General features: G+C 43.9%; 1 protein-coding gene across 5 annotated transcripts; it reads right to left on the reverse strand.

Moving 5' to 3' along the window:
* Nucleotides 1-3,867: 3,867 nt before the first annotated feature.
* Nucleotides 3,868-16,683, reverse strand: FUT11 (fucosyltransferase 11). Of its 5 annotated transcripts, none has more exons than XR_010375115.1 (4): nt 15,879-16,683; nt 13,929-14,554; nt 7,487-7,763; nt 3,868-3,988 (listed from the first exon to the last, which is right to left on the reverse strand). XR_010375115.1 is itself a non-coding variant. In XM_064464986.1 (3 exons), the coding sequence occupies exons 1-3, from the start codon at nt 16,608-16,610 to the stop codon at nt 7,616-7,618; spliced, it is 1,506 nt and encodes a 501-aa protein (XP_064321056.1). In that variant the 5' UTR covers nt 16,611-16,683; the 3' UTR covers nt 5,520-7,615. The 5 variants fall into 5 exon arrangements, 1 of the variants encoding a protein (XP_064321056.1); XR_010375114.1 differs by having other exon boundaries at nt 3,868-3,993; XR_010375116.1 differs by having other exon boundaries at nt 3,868-4,002.
* Nucleotides 16,684-16,760: the final 77 nt, after the last annotated feature.

Genomic DNA, 16,760 nt, shown 5'->3' on the forward strand with positions numbered 1-16,760 from the left:
AAGAGACCAACACCTACCTCGCTACAACCTCCTTTCAGGTAGCTGCAGAGAGCGAGACGGGCTCCCCTCAGCCCCCTCTTCTCCAGGCTAAACCCCCCCAGCCTCCCCAGCCGCCCCCCAGCACACTTGTGCTCCAGACCCTGCCCCAGCCCCGCTGCCCTTCTCTGGACACGCTCCAGCAACTCCACGTCCCTCTGGTACCAAGGGGACCAAAACTGAACACACTACAGTGTTTCTTCCATAGGAACGTTGGAACAATTTTTTGCATAGCACATTGCTTTGGACAAGAAGAATATATTCAACCTCCTAGCTATGGACATGAAAAAAACCCAGCACACCACTTGCCTTGCCCAGTCAAGGAAGTTAACAAGACATTGGAAATTCTGTTACCTTGTTTTAAACATCACCAGACCTATACCAAAATATTCTCAGTATCGTTACTAGAATTTACTGCATCTGCAGATCTAATATATATTCTGGTATGTCTGATTCTATAATTATTTGTGTGTTATTGTTAAAATACTCTTTTCTCAGAGTCCAATTTAAAGAATATGAAAAGACATTTTCAAGTGAACAAAAGATTTATTTTGGTCCTCTTTAGAAGCAAATTTCCATCTCTTTAGGTCCAAATTCAAACAGTCTGTCTGGAATATCTGAAATATTTTGGTACATTCTCCCATTTTTTCTTATGGGACAGGAAATGAGCTATCGTTCTAGCCTGGCTACCAGTGGAGGAGAAGAAAAACAAGCTGACTCCTTCAAATTAGGCTAGAGGGCTTGCATCCTGCAACTCTAAACATTAGAAATCTTGCAAATTCAAGACAGGGGGATGAAGTATTTTTCAGTATTCCAGTTCATGGGAGGCTGAGCTACTCTTGCTTTTGACTCTTCTAGTTATCCCTACCGATTCCCACTTTTCTCTGCTACACTTGCCTGCTGCAATTACTGACTAGGCTTGCACAAGAACAATAAAAAGGAAAGGCACAAATACTAGGACATAAGAGAAGCAGAACTTCACTATCTGTAAATCAACCTCCCTTTTTCCAAATTACATTAGCTAATGGTGACAGCACTTTCAGGTACATTCACCTTCAAAAGCTGCTCTCTCTTTTAAGTAATTTGAAGAAAAATTGGGGGGGGTGGGGGGTGGAGAGGCTGAGAAAGAGAAAGGCAAGCTACACAAGGAGAATTGTAATAGCTTCCTGTCAGTTACTGCTATCTGCATTAGAAACTCTTTTTTTTTGGCATTTAGCCTGGGATTGGAGCATCAACCTAAGAAATTCCCGAGCAGACAGAATAAGGTACGTGATGGTGTCTGCACACACACACCATGCAGAGATGTCTGAAGCAAGACGCAAACATACATTTTAAGGCAGAATGTGGAACTACAGAAGAGGTGTGTTACTCAATAGCCAAGTCTCTCTATAGCCTGTATTTTGTATAGCTGATAGGACAGAGACACTAATGCATGGGACAGGATTTTACAGGGACAGTCAGAAACACAATTCCCTCAGCGCACTGACAAGTGAACTCCACGGACGTTTCACTGTGAATCCTGAATGTACAACTATAAAGAACATGTAAAATTCTAACTGCATTTACAACTACTCTGCTTGGATCAGCAGAGTTAAAGGTGAATCCTAGCCTGCATTTCCACTAGTCAAAACCAAAATGAACCACAGAGATTAAGCTATTAGATTTGAAAAGAATCTATATCACAACTCGAATAAGGGCCAGTTATTCTACAGTAAATGCTATGCCACAATTAAATACAATGCTAACATTAGTGTAATAAAACACACCCTTAAAATGGGATTGTTGTCCTAAATATCTTTTTAAGAAGTGAGAAATTACACCATGGATCCCATGCTTTCTGGAGTATCTATATAAAACCTCCACACATTACCTAAAAAACAATTAGGGGATGAGGCTAAGAAATCAGTTTTACTGGGAGAAATTAATATAGAGTTGATATCCACATCTTTCTGAACTGCTTGGATCCAGCTTTCAGGTAAATTCCAGTACATTCACCAAAGTTTATCCTGAGTGCTCCAGTTCTTCTCATACAAGCTCATAGTACCCTCACCTACCACGATCTACTCTCAGCTGTCTCACCCTGACCTCTTTAAGCTCCAATTTAATTGGAGATGCCTTAAGAGTTAAGGCACCCCCACTCTAACTTCAGTAGTGACACTAACCAGTTTGCTAAGATTCTAATTGGTTCAGACTTCTATCTGCTGAGCTATTGTGTTTGGACAGTATTAGCACCTGATGCACTTATTAGCACAATGACAGATGCAATTTCTTTTCTGACTTGTTACCCCCCCCCCCCCCCCCAAACTCCAATGCTAGCCTACCTTATCCTGAGCTATGTCAATCAGACCAGCCACCCTGCATTATTCTGTCCACCTGACTAGTTCTGAGCTGCCATCACTAGTCCCTTATTCCCAGATGTACTTAAATCCAGCCCATTTCCACTGCAAATTACCTGATGCCTCCTTATTTGCTCAGAGATGCCACAAAGTATCGTGATCTGCTCTGATCCGTTCCAAGATCCCCAGACCCATCTCCAGCTGAGACACTTCAGTATCTGATGGGTCTTTTCTGCAAGAAAGAATGTATATAACAACATACAAATTAAGATGCCAGTGGCGTCACAGCTCTGGAACAAATCCTGCAGTCCATTCTTATCCACCCTTCCCAATTCCTCTGCAGGGCCACGTATCTCTCACTGCCACCTCTGAGACACTGAATCATAACAACAGTGCAGTTTGTTAAAGACTGACACAGGCTTTGGGTCAACTGGCCGTATCACTAAAAGGATTTTTGTCTCTGATTAATTTCAACCTGTCAGTATAGGTCTCTGGACAGAAAGAAGGAACCCGCCACCCTGTGTTTCCGATTCATACAACTTCTCAGAAGGTGCCTGGAGGTCCATCAACAATCTTAATTAAATCCAACCAAATGGATGACAGCTAATCATTAAGGGAGTGGCTCTCTTGGGACAAGGCTGAAGAGTGAGTATGCAAGGATGGTAAGGGAGGCAGATGGCTGCTTGTCTAACATAGCAAAGCCTGTTTCAACAGTGATGTCCTGATGGCTGTGTTTCAATTCAATTTATCCTGTTCCCAGTCCTTTAGGAGTTATTAGTTCTTCCGTGCCAGTTGAAACTACCCTCTGCCAAGGTGCAAGAGGGGCATTTCTGCTGTGATTCTCCAGCTGCTGCACTTTGCAGACCATTTCCAGGGTAAGAATATAATTTCCCTTTCCCTCCAAACATACACATCCACTCTTGCTTGGCTCTCATTCTATTTACCATCACAGAGGACCCAGAGATCTTTCAGTTTGAAAAGTACTACAGTGACAGAAATAAGGAAAGGCAATTCTTTTTCAGTTCTAGAAATTATCAACGTTAGGTATCACATCAATATTCTTTAGTGAGGTCACCTGCTTCCTAGAAATTCCAGTCCTTGCTAAAGGACAGCAAACAGACAACTAGTTCAGTATATAAAATACCTAGCTTCTTACTGAAAGAATAGGTAGCACCTGGTATTACTTTTTGCAGGAGAATGACAACTTTAGCTTGTCCAGTGCAATGAATTGGATTGCTAGATTTTTAATCTTCTGTCAGACATTTGTTTCTCCTCTCTCACCCCTCAGAGTGCATAAACTTATCCTAGCTTATCAAGTAAATATTGAGACACAGTATCAATAGAATCTACTAGTGTTTCATATCAGCAGTAATGAGGATATACCTATTTTAGAACATTAATGCTAGTGAATAAATCTATCATGACAGCTTTGAATTCCTCCCTCTAGTCACACAGTAAATGAGCAAAATGCATGACAAGCAGTGAAGCAACTCACCCTAGTTAGTAGAAGCCTGCCAAAGGGTTTGCAGGGTAATCTCTTTATCATCCTCAATATTTTATGCCTTTGCTAGAATTCCCAGTTAGTCTCAGTTGTGTGTTTTTATGAGTACCGGCACCTGCGCTGTAAGAACTTGATTAAGAAAGATGTTGTATACACTCTTCAGTCCGAGTATCACATAAGCCTTCCAGTAGTCACAACATGAGTGATGACATTCAGCCACCTAGCTCATTTGGATTTAAAGCAGTGAAGTGAGAAATCCAGTTAGCAGTCAAGAACCGAAATCAGAAACCTTCTTCCAAAATATAAAGGTTGCTGCAGTGACCTTCCTCCTTGTCTGCGTTCACATACTTGCAATAGTTCAAAGACAACTAGGATTGTAAATTGAATTCACTTTAGCTACGACTGGCAGTAGTCTTTGGATGTTATGTAGCAATCCTTTCAAATTCATTACCACCTTTATTCAGCATTTCGCAGTCCTTGCTATGCAGAGAAGTGGATGTTGTGAAGGTCGGTCAGCAGCCTGCAACAAAACTGCAACGACAACTCTTCAGCCAGGCAGGGAGAATTCTAGCCTCTCCTGCCCCTGAGGAATTTGCCTGGCAGTTATACCAGTTATTCATAATACACACTGGAAGAAATATTTCAGGCTTAATTCTTCTGCACCATGTATAATAAGTGAAACACATTTCGTATATTAATATAGGCAATAAACACACTGTGTATGAAGCATGGATGTATTGTGACATACAGGAGATGATAAAGCTAGTATGGTCTATTCCCACAGAAAAAATGACAGATACAAGAGAAACACAAGGCTTGAGTGAGTATCATGGCTGTGAAGACTGGTAGCTGATACTCTCTACCTTTTGAGAAATTCACCACCTGTAAGACTGTAAAAAATAGAAATACTTATGCTTGGCAACAGTCATGAAGCTCAAAGCAACACCCTTCTGTAGTACATACATGCAGCAAAAAACCCAGACTCCAAACAAAAAAAAAACCACAGCCAAAAAACCCTGTAGGACTAACAAAAAAACCTTGTTGACTGGCGACTATAATATACTGAGTACAGATAATAAATAGTAGTGAAGGAATACATGGCTGTCAACTAGCAAATTAATGAATCGGGGTCCCAAGGAATAAGTTTTTATCCGGTTTGCTAGCTACTCTTAAGTTTGTACCACCATATCTTCAATTCTGTTGATAGTTGACAAACATGCTCATTTTGCTGAGTGGGAAGGCAAAGTGAAGCTTTAAGACATCACTAATCAAGTGGTATGATACACATGCTTATATTGGTACTTCCTCCTGTTATTCCTGCAAGGACAATACATTAAACGTAGCACGCCTAGTGTTGGAAACAGCAGATAAATTATAACTAATACCTAGACTTGGTTATAAATCCCACACTTCTAGAAAACCTTCTCAAATTACGGGATAAAATAGCAAAAGCTGAATGTACTAGTACCTGGTTCTTATTTTTCTACATTAAGTACAAAAGGCAAGATCAGAATTTCTCTCCCTGACTATTCCACCAAACACTTGAATAAGAAAGGGTTTTGAGATATAGTTAATTAAGAGGACCATGCAGTCAGAGTAGTCTGAAGTATCTTCTGTACAGAAACATGAAATTACGAGAATCTGAAGTAACTGAAGGCATTAATTCAAAAAATTTATTTAAATATCATTAAACTTTTCAGAAGAAGTTGATATTCAGAACTAAAGCAGCCTTAATTTATCTTAATTTACTTCTCAAGCACATTGTGGCCACTTCAATCCCAAAGACAAATATCTGTAGTCTTAACCCGATTTGAGTAATCCACTTTATCAATTAATTCAGATATATTCACTTAGGTATTCATGTCTCCTGAGTAACTGAAAAAAAAGGAATATAAACTGATTAATGCATTTTAGCTGAAGAACCATTTGCTATTGTAATTACAGAAGACAGAAAAAAAGCAGTTTTCTCCTTAAAAAAATCAGGTGAGATCAGCATATATTTCACGTAATTGTCACATTTACAAGAATCCAGTGATAGTTATGGATCTGAAGTCTCCTCTGCCAAGATGCCCAGATTTTAACATTGCAATATTGTTCTATCTCCTGAGAGGTAGGCAAACATTAAGATGCATATAATTACCTATACTAATATTATACCTATAATATCATACCTATAACATTATGAATGGGAATTTGAGAAAAAGAAAAGACATTAAGTGATCCATCCACAGCTAAGCAATAGATAGTGTCTTAATTAGGGGCAGAATGTAGACTCAATCCTGTTCCTAACTTTTACTAACAGGCTTCAAACTTCCCACAGCAAGGCATGAACTGTCTTACAAAATGAAATTACCCCACGGACTCTAGACCTTCATTACCAACATCCTGTCTTAGGCATGAATAAACTCTGGCTATTTAGTCAGTAGTTACTTGTGAGAGGGAGGAGAATTGGAGAAATACAATACCATCACGCCATCAGAGACATCACTGCAGTGTGGCCATATTTACCTGTGCTTTTAAACCTGTGACACTATGTGAATGAGTCTCCCTCCAGTGCAAAAACAATTATTTCAGAAAGGTACCCAACATGGCAGGGAACAGTGGACTTTATTTATATCTGCAAAAGATACACACTATGCAGCAAGGAAGGTCTATCCACATGTCATCACTTTTAGGAACTCCAGTCACAGACCAGGATCATACTGTATTAAGGTTTGGTGGAGATACAAAATCATCTCAGTGCATCTGATTCTGATCATCCACTTCAGCACAGAAAGACTGTAAGGTTTGTGTCCAAACTGCAGAGACCGCTGGAAAGGCACTATCGGTAAAATGTATTTGCCTTTGCAGAAAGCTGCAGATACTAAAAAAGAACAAATCAAAGGCCTCTGAATTGCTAGTATTAAGGAGATGACAAGAAGTCAGGATTACTGCTGGGATTTTGGCTTTGATGGAATCTTAAAAGAACCGAAGCATACTAATTGTACTCTAGTTCTGCACAATACCAGGTAATACACTTTCTAGTGTGAAATACTTCGTTGAAAGTTGTGAATTAAATAATTCATTCTCTCATCCCATTGTATGTATCACCTGGAAAGTTAGCAGAAGAGGAAAATTAGGCAGAGAGTAAATGACCTGCCCATAAGTATTCAGTTACCCTGATAAGTAGGAGTATTAGAGGCATGCTTACTTGGGGAGAAGAGACTTTATTGCTGCAATTTCATAAGGCACAGTTGCTCTCCTCAGACATTTGTCTTTGGTAATTCCTTCACTGAAAAAGCTATTTGTTAATAGCAACTAAAAGTACACCTTAATGAGGAGAATAAGTGACTGATAAAATACTTATAAAAAACAATTAATATTTTTGAGATTTAAAAAAATCCCTGAAATTACTGAGGGCATTTAAGCAAGAGTCTGAAGAGGTGTTCCTCTGAAGTTATGTAAGCCACAAGGAAACTATATCAAATGCAAAAGGAGAGTAAATTCCTCTTTTGCCCCACATGTTGACACCTGCAAGTCAGGAGCGGCATCACACCACAGAGCTGGAATTCAAATCAAAGCAGTTGCTAAGATCTCCACCACTGAAATCCAATTATAGCAGAAACTTACTCACTTCATGCACCAGAAAAAACAGTCTCTGTGAGAGTTGTTCTTCTATTTCAAGGCAAACATTGGAGCAAGGTAAGAATTCACAGTCTCAACTTTCAATGCAATTTTCAAATCAAGCTCTTACAAAGATGGGTCAGTGTTGCCTCGTCCTCTTGAGAAAAATCTCATGCATGTAGTCCCAAAATCTTCCCTGATGTGACTCATTGCGATGAATCATAGCAGTGAGGGCCTCACCCTGATCAAGGCTTTGCCAATAATCCTGCAGCCACATCTCTTTCCAACTGAAACAAGAAAAGAGACACCACCATAAACCATTAAAAAAATAAATGAGCCTGCAGCTGTAATAGCACCAAAACCATTTTTTCTCTTTCACTTAAGAGGAAAACAGGTCCAGAGACGGTCATGACAAAGTATATTGTTCCCGTGCCATTGTGCTGCAAGTCATTTAAAGAAACTTACTATGAAAATTTGCTACAGAAATTATAAGTTCAGTATTAGCTTTACAACATTCTAGGACTATCAGCATGCAACCGTAGTGTTAACCAAAGAGACTAAATGATTAACTGTAGAGAATAAAAACGTCTGTTAAAATAAAATCTAGCAGAGTCCTTTTATGATTTGGGGAGTAGCCTTCCATGGCCAGTATATGCGTAACCGTTTAAGAATCAATTCTTTTTTCAGCTAAACCATTTAACAATTAGAGAATGACAGCTACTCATTACAAACTCAGGCTATACATGGGAGAGACAAAAAAAATATCATTATATCCCTCAACCCTGACTCTATTCTTTATCTCCAGATTACATGGTCGAGTACACGCTTTCTCTTTTTCAAGGCATACATTCTCAAACTTTTCATACATTGCTGCATTGCTACATTGCTGCAACTTTCAGCTATTCCCATCTCGTTCATGATCATGTGGACTACTTCTCTCATTTGTGCTATATCAAGGTATGGCAATAATTTAGTTATCTCTTCTCCACTATATCTGCCACCCAGCCACGTAAGTTCATCACAAATTTTGGAAAGAAGGACCAAACACAATGCTCTTTTTAATCTGTCCCTACGAGTGACCCAATACTTGTTAACTTATATAGACAGCTTTTTGCTTCTCCTCCCTCCCAATCACAGAAATAAGTACAGTGCCTTCTGTGTTCGCTCTGTACACCGTATATTAAAGCAAGCATGGCTACACTGCCCAGAAGCAGATATCAACCACTACTACAGGAAGACCAAAAGAAACACACAACATGTCATAGTCACTTTCTTTGTGGAGCAGCATACAACTTGTATGCCATGGAAATTAGTCTTCTGTGGTCAACAGCATCATCATCTGATCAGAAATCACCTGAGAATGGTCACATAGGAATTAGGCCTTCACCCCACCAGAAGGTGGTGGGATCAATAGCCCAACTGAAGTACAACTACACCAATGGATGCAGCATAGGCAACAGACAGGAGGTGCTGGAAGCCATCGCACAGCAGGAAAACTATGATATAGTTGTCATCACAGGAGCATGGTGGGATGACCCACACAACTGGAGTGCTGCAATGGATGGCTATAAACTCTTCAGAAGGGGTAGGCAAGGAAGGAGAAGTGGTGGGGTAGCCCTGTATGTTAGGGAGTGTTTTTATTGTTTGGAGCTTAATGATGGTGATGATAGGGTTGAGTGTTTATGGGTAAGAATCGGGGTGGAAGGCCAACGAGGCAGATATCATCGTGGGAGTCTGTTATAGATGATCCAAGCAGGATGAAGAGACAGATGAAATATTCTATAAGCAGCCGGGAGAAGCCTTCACAATTGCTACCTCTTGTTCTCATGGGGGACTTCAACTTACCAGATGTCTGCTGGAAATACAATACAGCAGAGAGGAAGCAGTCTAGGAGGCCCCTGAAGTCCTGAAATGTATAGAAGGTAACTTCCTGACACAGCTGGTGAGTGAGCCAACTGGGGAAGGTGTACCATTGGACCTGTTATTTGTGAACAGAGAAGGGCTTGCAGGTGATGTGATGGCTGGAGGCCGTCTTGGGCATAGCAATCACAAAATGATAATTTTTGCTTCTTGGAGCAGTAAGGAGGGGGGTCAGCAGAACTGCTGCCTTGGACTTCCATAAGGCAGACTTTGGCCTGTTTAGGAGACTGGCTGACAGAGTCCCTTGGGAGGCAGACCTGAAGGGCAAAGGAGTCCAGGAAGGCTGGACACTCTGCAAGAAGGAAATCTTAAAGGCACAGGAGCAGGCCATCTCCATGTGCCGAAAGACGAGCTGTCGGGGAAGACCGGCCTGGCTAAGCAGAGGGCTTTGGCTGGAACTTGGGAAAAAAAGGGAGTTTATGATCTTTGGAAGAAGGGGCAGGCAACTCAGGAGGACTACAAGGATGTCATGAGGTTATGCAGGGAGAAAATTAGAAGGGCCAATGCCCAGCGAGAGCTTAATCTGGCTACTGCCATAAAAGACAAGGAAAAAAAATGTTTGTATAAATACATTAGCAACAAAAGGAGAATCTCCCTCCTTTCTCGGATATGGGGGGGAAACATAGTGACAAAGGATGAGGTACATAATGCCTTCTTTGCCTCAATCTTTAATAGCAAGACCAGTTGTTCTCCGGGTACCCAGCCCCCTGAGCTGGAAGACAGGGATGGCGAGCAGAATGGAGCCCCCATAATCCAAGGGGAAATGGTTAGCAACCTGCTATACCACCTAGACACACACAAGCCTATGGGGCCAGATGGGATCCACCCAAGACTACTGAGGGAGCTGGTGGAAGTGCTCACCAAGCCACTTTGAATCATTTATCAGCAGTCCTGGCTAACTGGGGAGGTCACAGTTGACTGGAGGTTAGCAAATGTGACACCTGTTTACAAGAATGGCCAGAAGGAGGATCTGGGGAACTACAGGCCTGTCAGTCTGACCTCGGTACCGGGGAACACTATGGAGCAGATCATTTGAGCGCCATCACACAGCACGTACAGGACAACCAGGTGATCAGGCCCAGGTCAGCATGGGTTTATGAAAGGCAGGTCTTGCTTGACGAACCTGATCTCTTTCTATGACAAGGTGACCCGCTTAGTGGATGAGGGAAAGGCTGTGGATGTTATCTACCTAGACTTCAGTAAAGCCTTTGCCACTATTTCCCACAGCATTCTCCTTGAGAAACTGGCCTCTCATGGCCTGCGTGGGTGTACTCTTCGCTGGGTAAAACACTGGCTGGATGGCCAGGCCCAAGGAGCTGTGGTGAGCAGAGTTAAATCCAGTTGGCGGCCAGTCACAAGCGGTGTTCCCCAGGGCTCAGTACTGGGGCCAGATCTGTTTAATATCTTTATCAATGATCTGGATGAGGGGATTGAGGGCACCCTCAGTGAGTTTGCAGGTGACACCAAGTTGGGCAGGAGGGCTGATCTGCTGGAGGGCAGGAAGGCTCTGCAGAGGGACCTGGACAGGCTGGATCGATGGGCTGAGGCCAGTTGTGTGAGGTTTAACAAGGCCCAGTGCCGGGCCCTGCCCTTGGGTCACACCAACCCCAGGCAGTGCCCCAGGCCTGGGGCAGAGGGGCTGGGAAGTGCCCGGCGGAGAAGGCCCTGGGGGTGGGGGCTGACAGCCGGCTGGGCATGAGCCAGCAGTGCCCGGGTGGCCAAGGAGGCCACCAGCCCCCGGGCTTGTGTCAGCACTGGTGTGGCCAGCAGGAGCAGGGCAGCGATTGTGCACCTGTACTCTGCACTGGTGAGGCCCCACCTCGAATGCTGGGCTCAGGTTTGGGTCCCTCAGGACAAGAAGGACACTGAGGTGCTGCAGCGTGTCCAGAGAAGCGCAACGAAGCTGGGGCAGGGTCTAGAGAACAAGCGTGACAGGTAGTGGCTGAGGGAGCTGGGGGTGTTTAGCCTGGAGAAGCGGAGGCTGAGGGGAGACCTTATCGCTCTCTGCAACTGCCTGAAGGGAGGCTGTAGTGAAGTGGGTGTTGGTCTCTTCTCCCAAATAATGAGTGATAGGACAAGAGGAAGTTGCCTCAAGTTGTGCCAGGGGAAGTTTAGATTGGATATTAGGAAAAATTTCTTCATCAAAAAGGTTGTCAAGCATTGGCACAGGCTGCCCAGGGAAGTGGTGGAGTCACTGCCCCTGGAGGTATTTAAAAGGCATGTAGACGTGATGCTTAGGGACATGGTTTAGTGGTAGACTTGGCAGTGCTTGATTAACAGCTGGCCTTGATGATCTTAAAGGTCTTTCCAACTTAAAGAGTCCTATGATTCTATGATCTATGGTGGGACATTTCTGCAGTGTACACCAATAGAGACCTCAAAATAAACCTTTTAACATAGATTACAATATGAAGGATCATAGATAGAGGCTTACTTCTACATTTAAAAAACCCAAAGCCTGCTGAAAGGTTCCTTTGTAAAACGCAGCACTTGGACTTACTGTGAGATCACTTTGCTTACCAGCTAAATTCCTTAACCTTTGTTCAAGGACTTTCCTTTGTTCAAGGAATCCTTATCAGTGAAACAAACCACATATTTCTCTTCACAAAGGTGGGAGTCCAAGAATAATTGGAGATCGCAGTTCCTACTAAACATATATTCTACTCATCAGTAGCACTGTAACTCACTATTTTCTGTACAAATCAGCCAAGATATAAATATGTTGTAGTGACCCATAACCTAACACATACAAATGGTTGTTCTGCAGCCTTTCTTCTTAAGCTCGCTTGGGTGTGAAGGCCAGAATTCCAAATACAAGTGAGGCTGCAAGCATAAGGGTTTAGGGACCACCTCTCCACACTTAGAGCTAAGGGACAGCAAGGTGAAGGTGTAAAAATGTACCATAACTAAAGGTATTCCTCTACTGCCATCTGCTGCTCAAGCAAAAGGAAACCTACGGAAAAGTAGAGAATCACAGTAGGATGCTGTATAGCATGCTATAAGGAAAAAGCACATTTTGCCACTGAGACTGAGAAAAGGTATTACTGTAAAAAAGCTCCAATAAATCAATCAACCAACAGAAAACAAAGAATTACGGATCCCTTTTACTTACAAGCATAACTTTTCAATTAGTCAATATGAGAATTAATCGTACTGTGAAACATGCTTTTTCATGACAAATGTCACAGGTTTTGTGAAACAGGCTTTCCCTAAACATCCTGAATGACCTCAGGCTTACCTTCCTTTTTTAATTTCAGTTCACCATTTTTTAAAGCATCCAAACATAGGATGAAGTAGGTCCCCAAACTTAGAAAATTCTTCATACTCTTTTGTGGATGGATAACATAATAAAAACTTTTTTAGAGCTTCATATCCACATAGAATTGAGTTCTGAGCTAGCGTATTTGAAATGACTGATTCTGCATTTCCAACACACTATTTCTTCTAACATTTTAACACTCCTAAGCACTTGGTTCTTTATCCTAGGAAATTATTAACAAAGCTGTAAACATATAAACTGGGATAGAATATATTGACAATTTCCTTCTGGACAGTGCACGAGATCCTCCCAATATATTCAAAAAGTCATTAATTTAATCCTACAAGCAGGACTGACATCAGAACGCTGAAATCTTTGATGACAGATAGCTATGAACATAGCAAGATCTGCTGTGGCCGAGGGTTTATCTTTATGATGGCTGTCTGATTGCTTATAGGAAGTGAATTGCATGCACTTGAGTAATTGCCTAAAAAGACATAAATTGTTGCAGGTAACGCAAAGAAAATTTACAAACCTGGGGGATCCAAACGTGTTACACTAGTAATACACACTACAAAAAGTGCACACATGGTTTATGAACAGCAGCAACTGCAACTTCAAACACCATCTCATCACTCAAAGTTTGGGAATCCAAGCACTGCATGCGTTTTGTACCAACACATGTATAAATACTAAGTAGACCACACAAACAAAACTCTGCCTGTCAAAAGCGGTTGCTCAGGGTTGGTGTGGTTTGTTCCCTGCTGACAAGACTTCGGGACAGCTCGCACTCAACGCGGCTAACACTGGGCTACAGGCCTGGTAGATTCCAGCAACACTCGCAATCCCTGTGCACAAAGGGGACAAGAAACTACTCAACCTATTCTCTGTCCCTCATGGTCCCTCTCCTAAATAAATGGGATGGCGTCATTCAACACAAGCCAGAATTCTGTCACACAAAACAACAAAAAGCATTTTAGCAAGATATTATGGGTCTCACGCTCCTCATTCAACCACCAGCCAATACCATCCTCCAAGTCTCTTTTTCAGGCTCAGTGTTACACAATACTAGCAAAACTACCATACCACCCACAAGACGCAATATAAAGTGTAACTTGAGATGTATTAAGAGATCCTTCATGTACAAAGCACTATTAAGAGTTACAGCTACTATTTTGGCGATTATTTCAACATCCACAGTAGGAACAGGATAATAATGGCTTTTGAAGCCTTTTTTTTTTTTCCTTCAGAAAGCATAGTATTGGTACATTACCTATCTCCTCCAGAGAGGTCTTCCACACTTCCAAACCCAGGTGTTGGCATAGGACATCCCATGTGCTTGAACTGAGCTATACGAGGTCTCGGAGCTGGAATTTTCCCATGAGACTTTTTGTGTTCCTGCTCCTCTCTAATCCGGGTGTTCTCCGTGTCACATATGAAACACTCAAAGCCATTCAGGTAATTGGGCAGAGTCATGTCATTCACACCCCACTCCCGCCTCTTCAAGCTCTCTAGCAAGAACTGGTTTTTGATTCCACCAGGGTTTTTATACTCTAGATACTTCATATATTCTTCTCCATTCTTGTCCAGGAAATCAAGATACTTTGCCAGCTCCTGGGGGCTGTCAAAGTCATCTATAAGAATGATGGAGAGGTTGTCTGGCATCCAGTCCCGCACAGCTGGGGAGCCTCGGTACACTGGGACAGCACCCAAGTGCATCGGACGCCACAGCTTCTCTGTCATGTAGTCATCACATATGGCATTCTCCAAGGCCAGATGAAACTTGTACCTGGCGATAAAAGTCATAAATTCAGAGTCTTCTGTAGTGGCTGTAGAAGTGTCTCTCAGTCGCTCACTGGGAAGCTCACGGTTATGCAGGCATTTCCCATAGGAGTCAACCTAAAATAACAACCGGTATCTTTACAGATATATTTGTTTGCCCGGAGCTTGTTTTCAGAGCTTGTAGTTCTCATAAAATTCCTAACTTTGATCAGTTCCTAGCTACCTTAGTTTAGCTTCACTTTCACTCCAACTTCTTTTCCCTTATGACTATTCCTAGAAGTCCCAGTTCTAACAGCTTTAGAGGAAACTGAGTACTCAGTTTCCAAAGCAGCATAAACTATGCTACGGGGTGGGGGGGTGGGGGGCAGGGAGCAGTGCAGAGAAAGGAAGATGTCACCCAGAAATGTATTTATTAGCAGATAAATCAGAAACTGAGAGGCAAGGAAGGGCATTCAACTCTCTCTATGTTCATGTAAAAGTAATCTTTCTACTTAACAGATACCCAGTACTTTTCCAAACAGTTATTGCACACAGTTCCTGCCAGTCTCAGCAGGCTGGCAAAAACTTTTTATTTGTTAGACTGAGAAAAATTGATGCCAGGAGCTAAAAGAATACCGTATAGAAGTGAAAGACAATATTACTTGATCTAGAATCTGCTTCATACCGTGATAATACACAGTCATATTTTAAAAACTATTTTGTCTTTTTTTCACTACTGAGTACATGATGAACTCGCACAGTAAATGAATCACTACCAATAGGAACAGCAGAAGTGACCAGGAAAAAGATGTTTCAGATAAAGGCTAAAACCACATGCTTTTATTTTTTTTTCAATAACTTAATATCCTTCAGAATTTTTAAGAGAAAAAAACACTACGCTTTTTTTCTGCTTGAAAAAAACTACATTATTTCAGCTCATGAAGCTACTCTCCATCAGCTATGCCACAGCGGTACAAACCACCATAACGTGGTCCTACCTGAACGCAGATAAGGAGCAGATTCTCAAAACACGGCAACCTCTCTTTTTATTGCATGCCTATACTTTCAAACGGCAGCAAGGCTTGTAAAAAAACAGCCTTCCTGCACACTAACTTAAAGGTCTAGAGATTTCAGCAACTTCTAGCACTTGGTGCACAAGACCAAGCTTATTCAGGCTTAGTCTAACTTGTGACTGATCCCGAGTTTGGCCAACTCCACAACTAATAGCCACCATCAGGCCTACCTACTGGCATGCGGTGTAGTCTAGACCACGCTTCGGGAAGGAATACAACTACTTTTTCTGTCCAGCTCGTAGTCGGCATGCATCCCGTTACGATTCGTGTCTTGGCTAAAGACAAGGACAAACAAACCCCATTAAGAGAAGGGGGTGGAGGGAAGCAGCCAGGCGGGCCCAGCTCCTACAGCAGCGCCGTGCCACAGCTTCCCCGCGCACCCCGCCTACCTGGATGTATTTCATGAGCTCCCGCACGTAGCGGTCCCTGTCTGAGGGGACGTCGCAGTGGGACTGCATGTACAGCACCGGGGCATAGCCCCTCCGCCGCCAGGCGTCCTTCTCGGCCAGGGGCAGCGCCGGGCCTCGCAAGTAGCCCACGCCGGGCAGCCACTGCAGCGTGAGGGGGTAGTCGGACTGCCGGCGGAAGGTGGCCGTGTAATTGAAGAGCTGGATGCCGGGCGGGTGGGAGAGGAGGTAGTTGTTCATGGGGGACTCCTCGTGGAAGAGCGCCCAGGTCTGGTGGGGCAGGCGGGGCAGCGGCGCCTCGTAGGCCCTGAAGTCGGTGCCGTAGAAGATGAGGGCCTTGGTGCGGCGATGGCGGGCCACCCGCCGGCTGCGCGTGACGAGGCAGGAGCCCCGCGGGCAGTCGATCCGCTCCGTGTCGCCGGGGAAGTGGGGGAAGAGGCTGCCGCTCCACCACAGCAGTATGGGCAGCGCCTTGTTACTCCGCGTGTCGTTATTACCGGGGCCGCGGTACGACGCGGCGGCGACGAAGGCCGCGCTCGGCGGGACGACATCCTGCGACCACCCCTCCGCCCCGCAGGGCTCCTCGGTGCCCGCCAGCCCAGCCTCCCCCTCCTCCGCCGCCCCCGGCCCTTCCGCGACCAGCGCGGCCCCCGCGGCCCAGGCCAGCGCCAGCGTCACCCAGAAGCAAGCGCGGCCCGGCCTGCCGCGCCCCATGCCCGCCGCCCTGGGCCCAGCCCGCCGCGGCCCGGCCCAGGAAGCGGCCGCAGGGGCCCCGCCCCCGAGCGGCGTTCCGTCAGCGGGCGCAAAGGGGCCGGCGGAGCGCGGCGCGGCTGCGGCGGGGTCCCGCCTTTCCCCCCTTCCCGC

This window comes from Phalacrocorax carbo, chromosome 13 (genome assembly GCF_963921805.1).
Source record: "Phalacrocorax carbo chromosome 13, bPhaCar2.1, whole genome shotgun sequence".
NCBI classification, from domain to species: domain Eukaryota; kingdom Metazoa; phylum Chordata; class Aves; order Suliformes; family Phalacrocoracidae; genus Phalacrocorax; species Phalacrocorax carbo.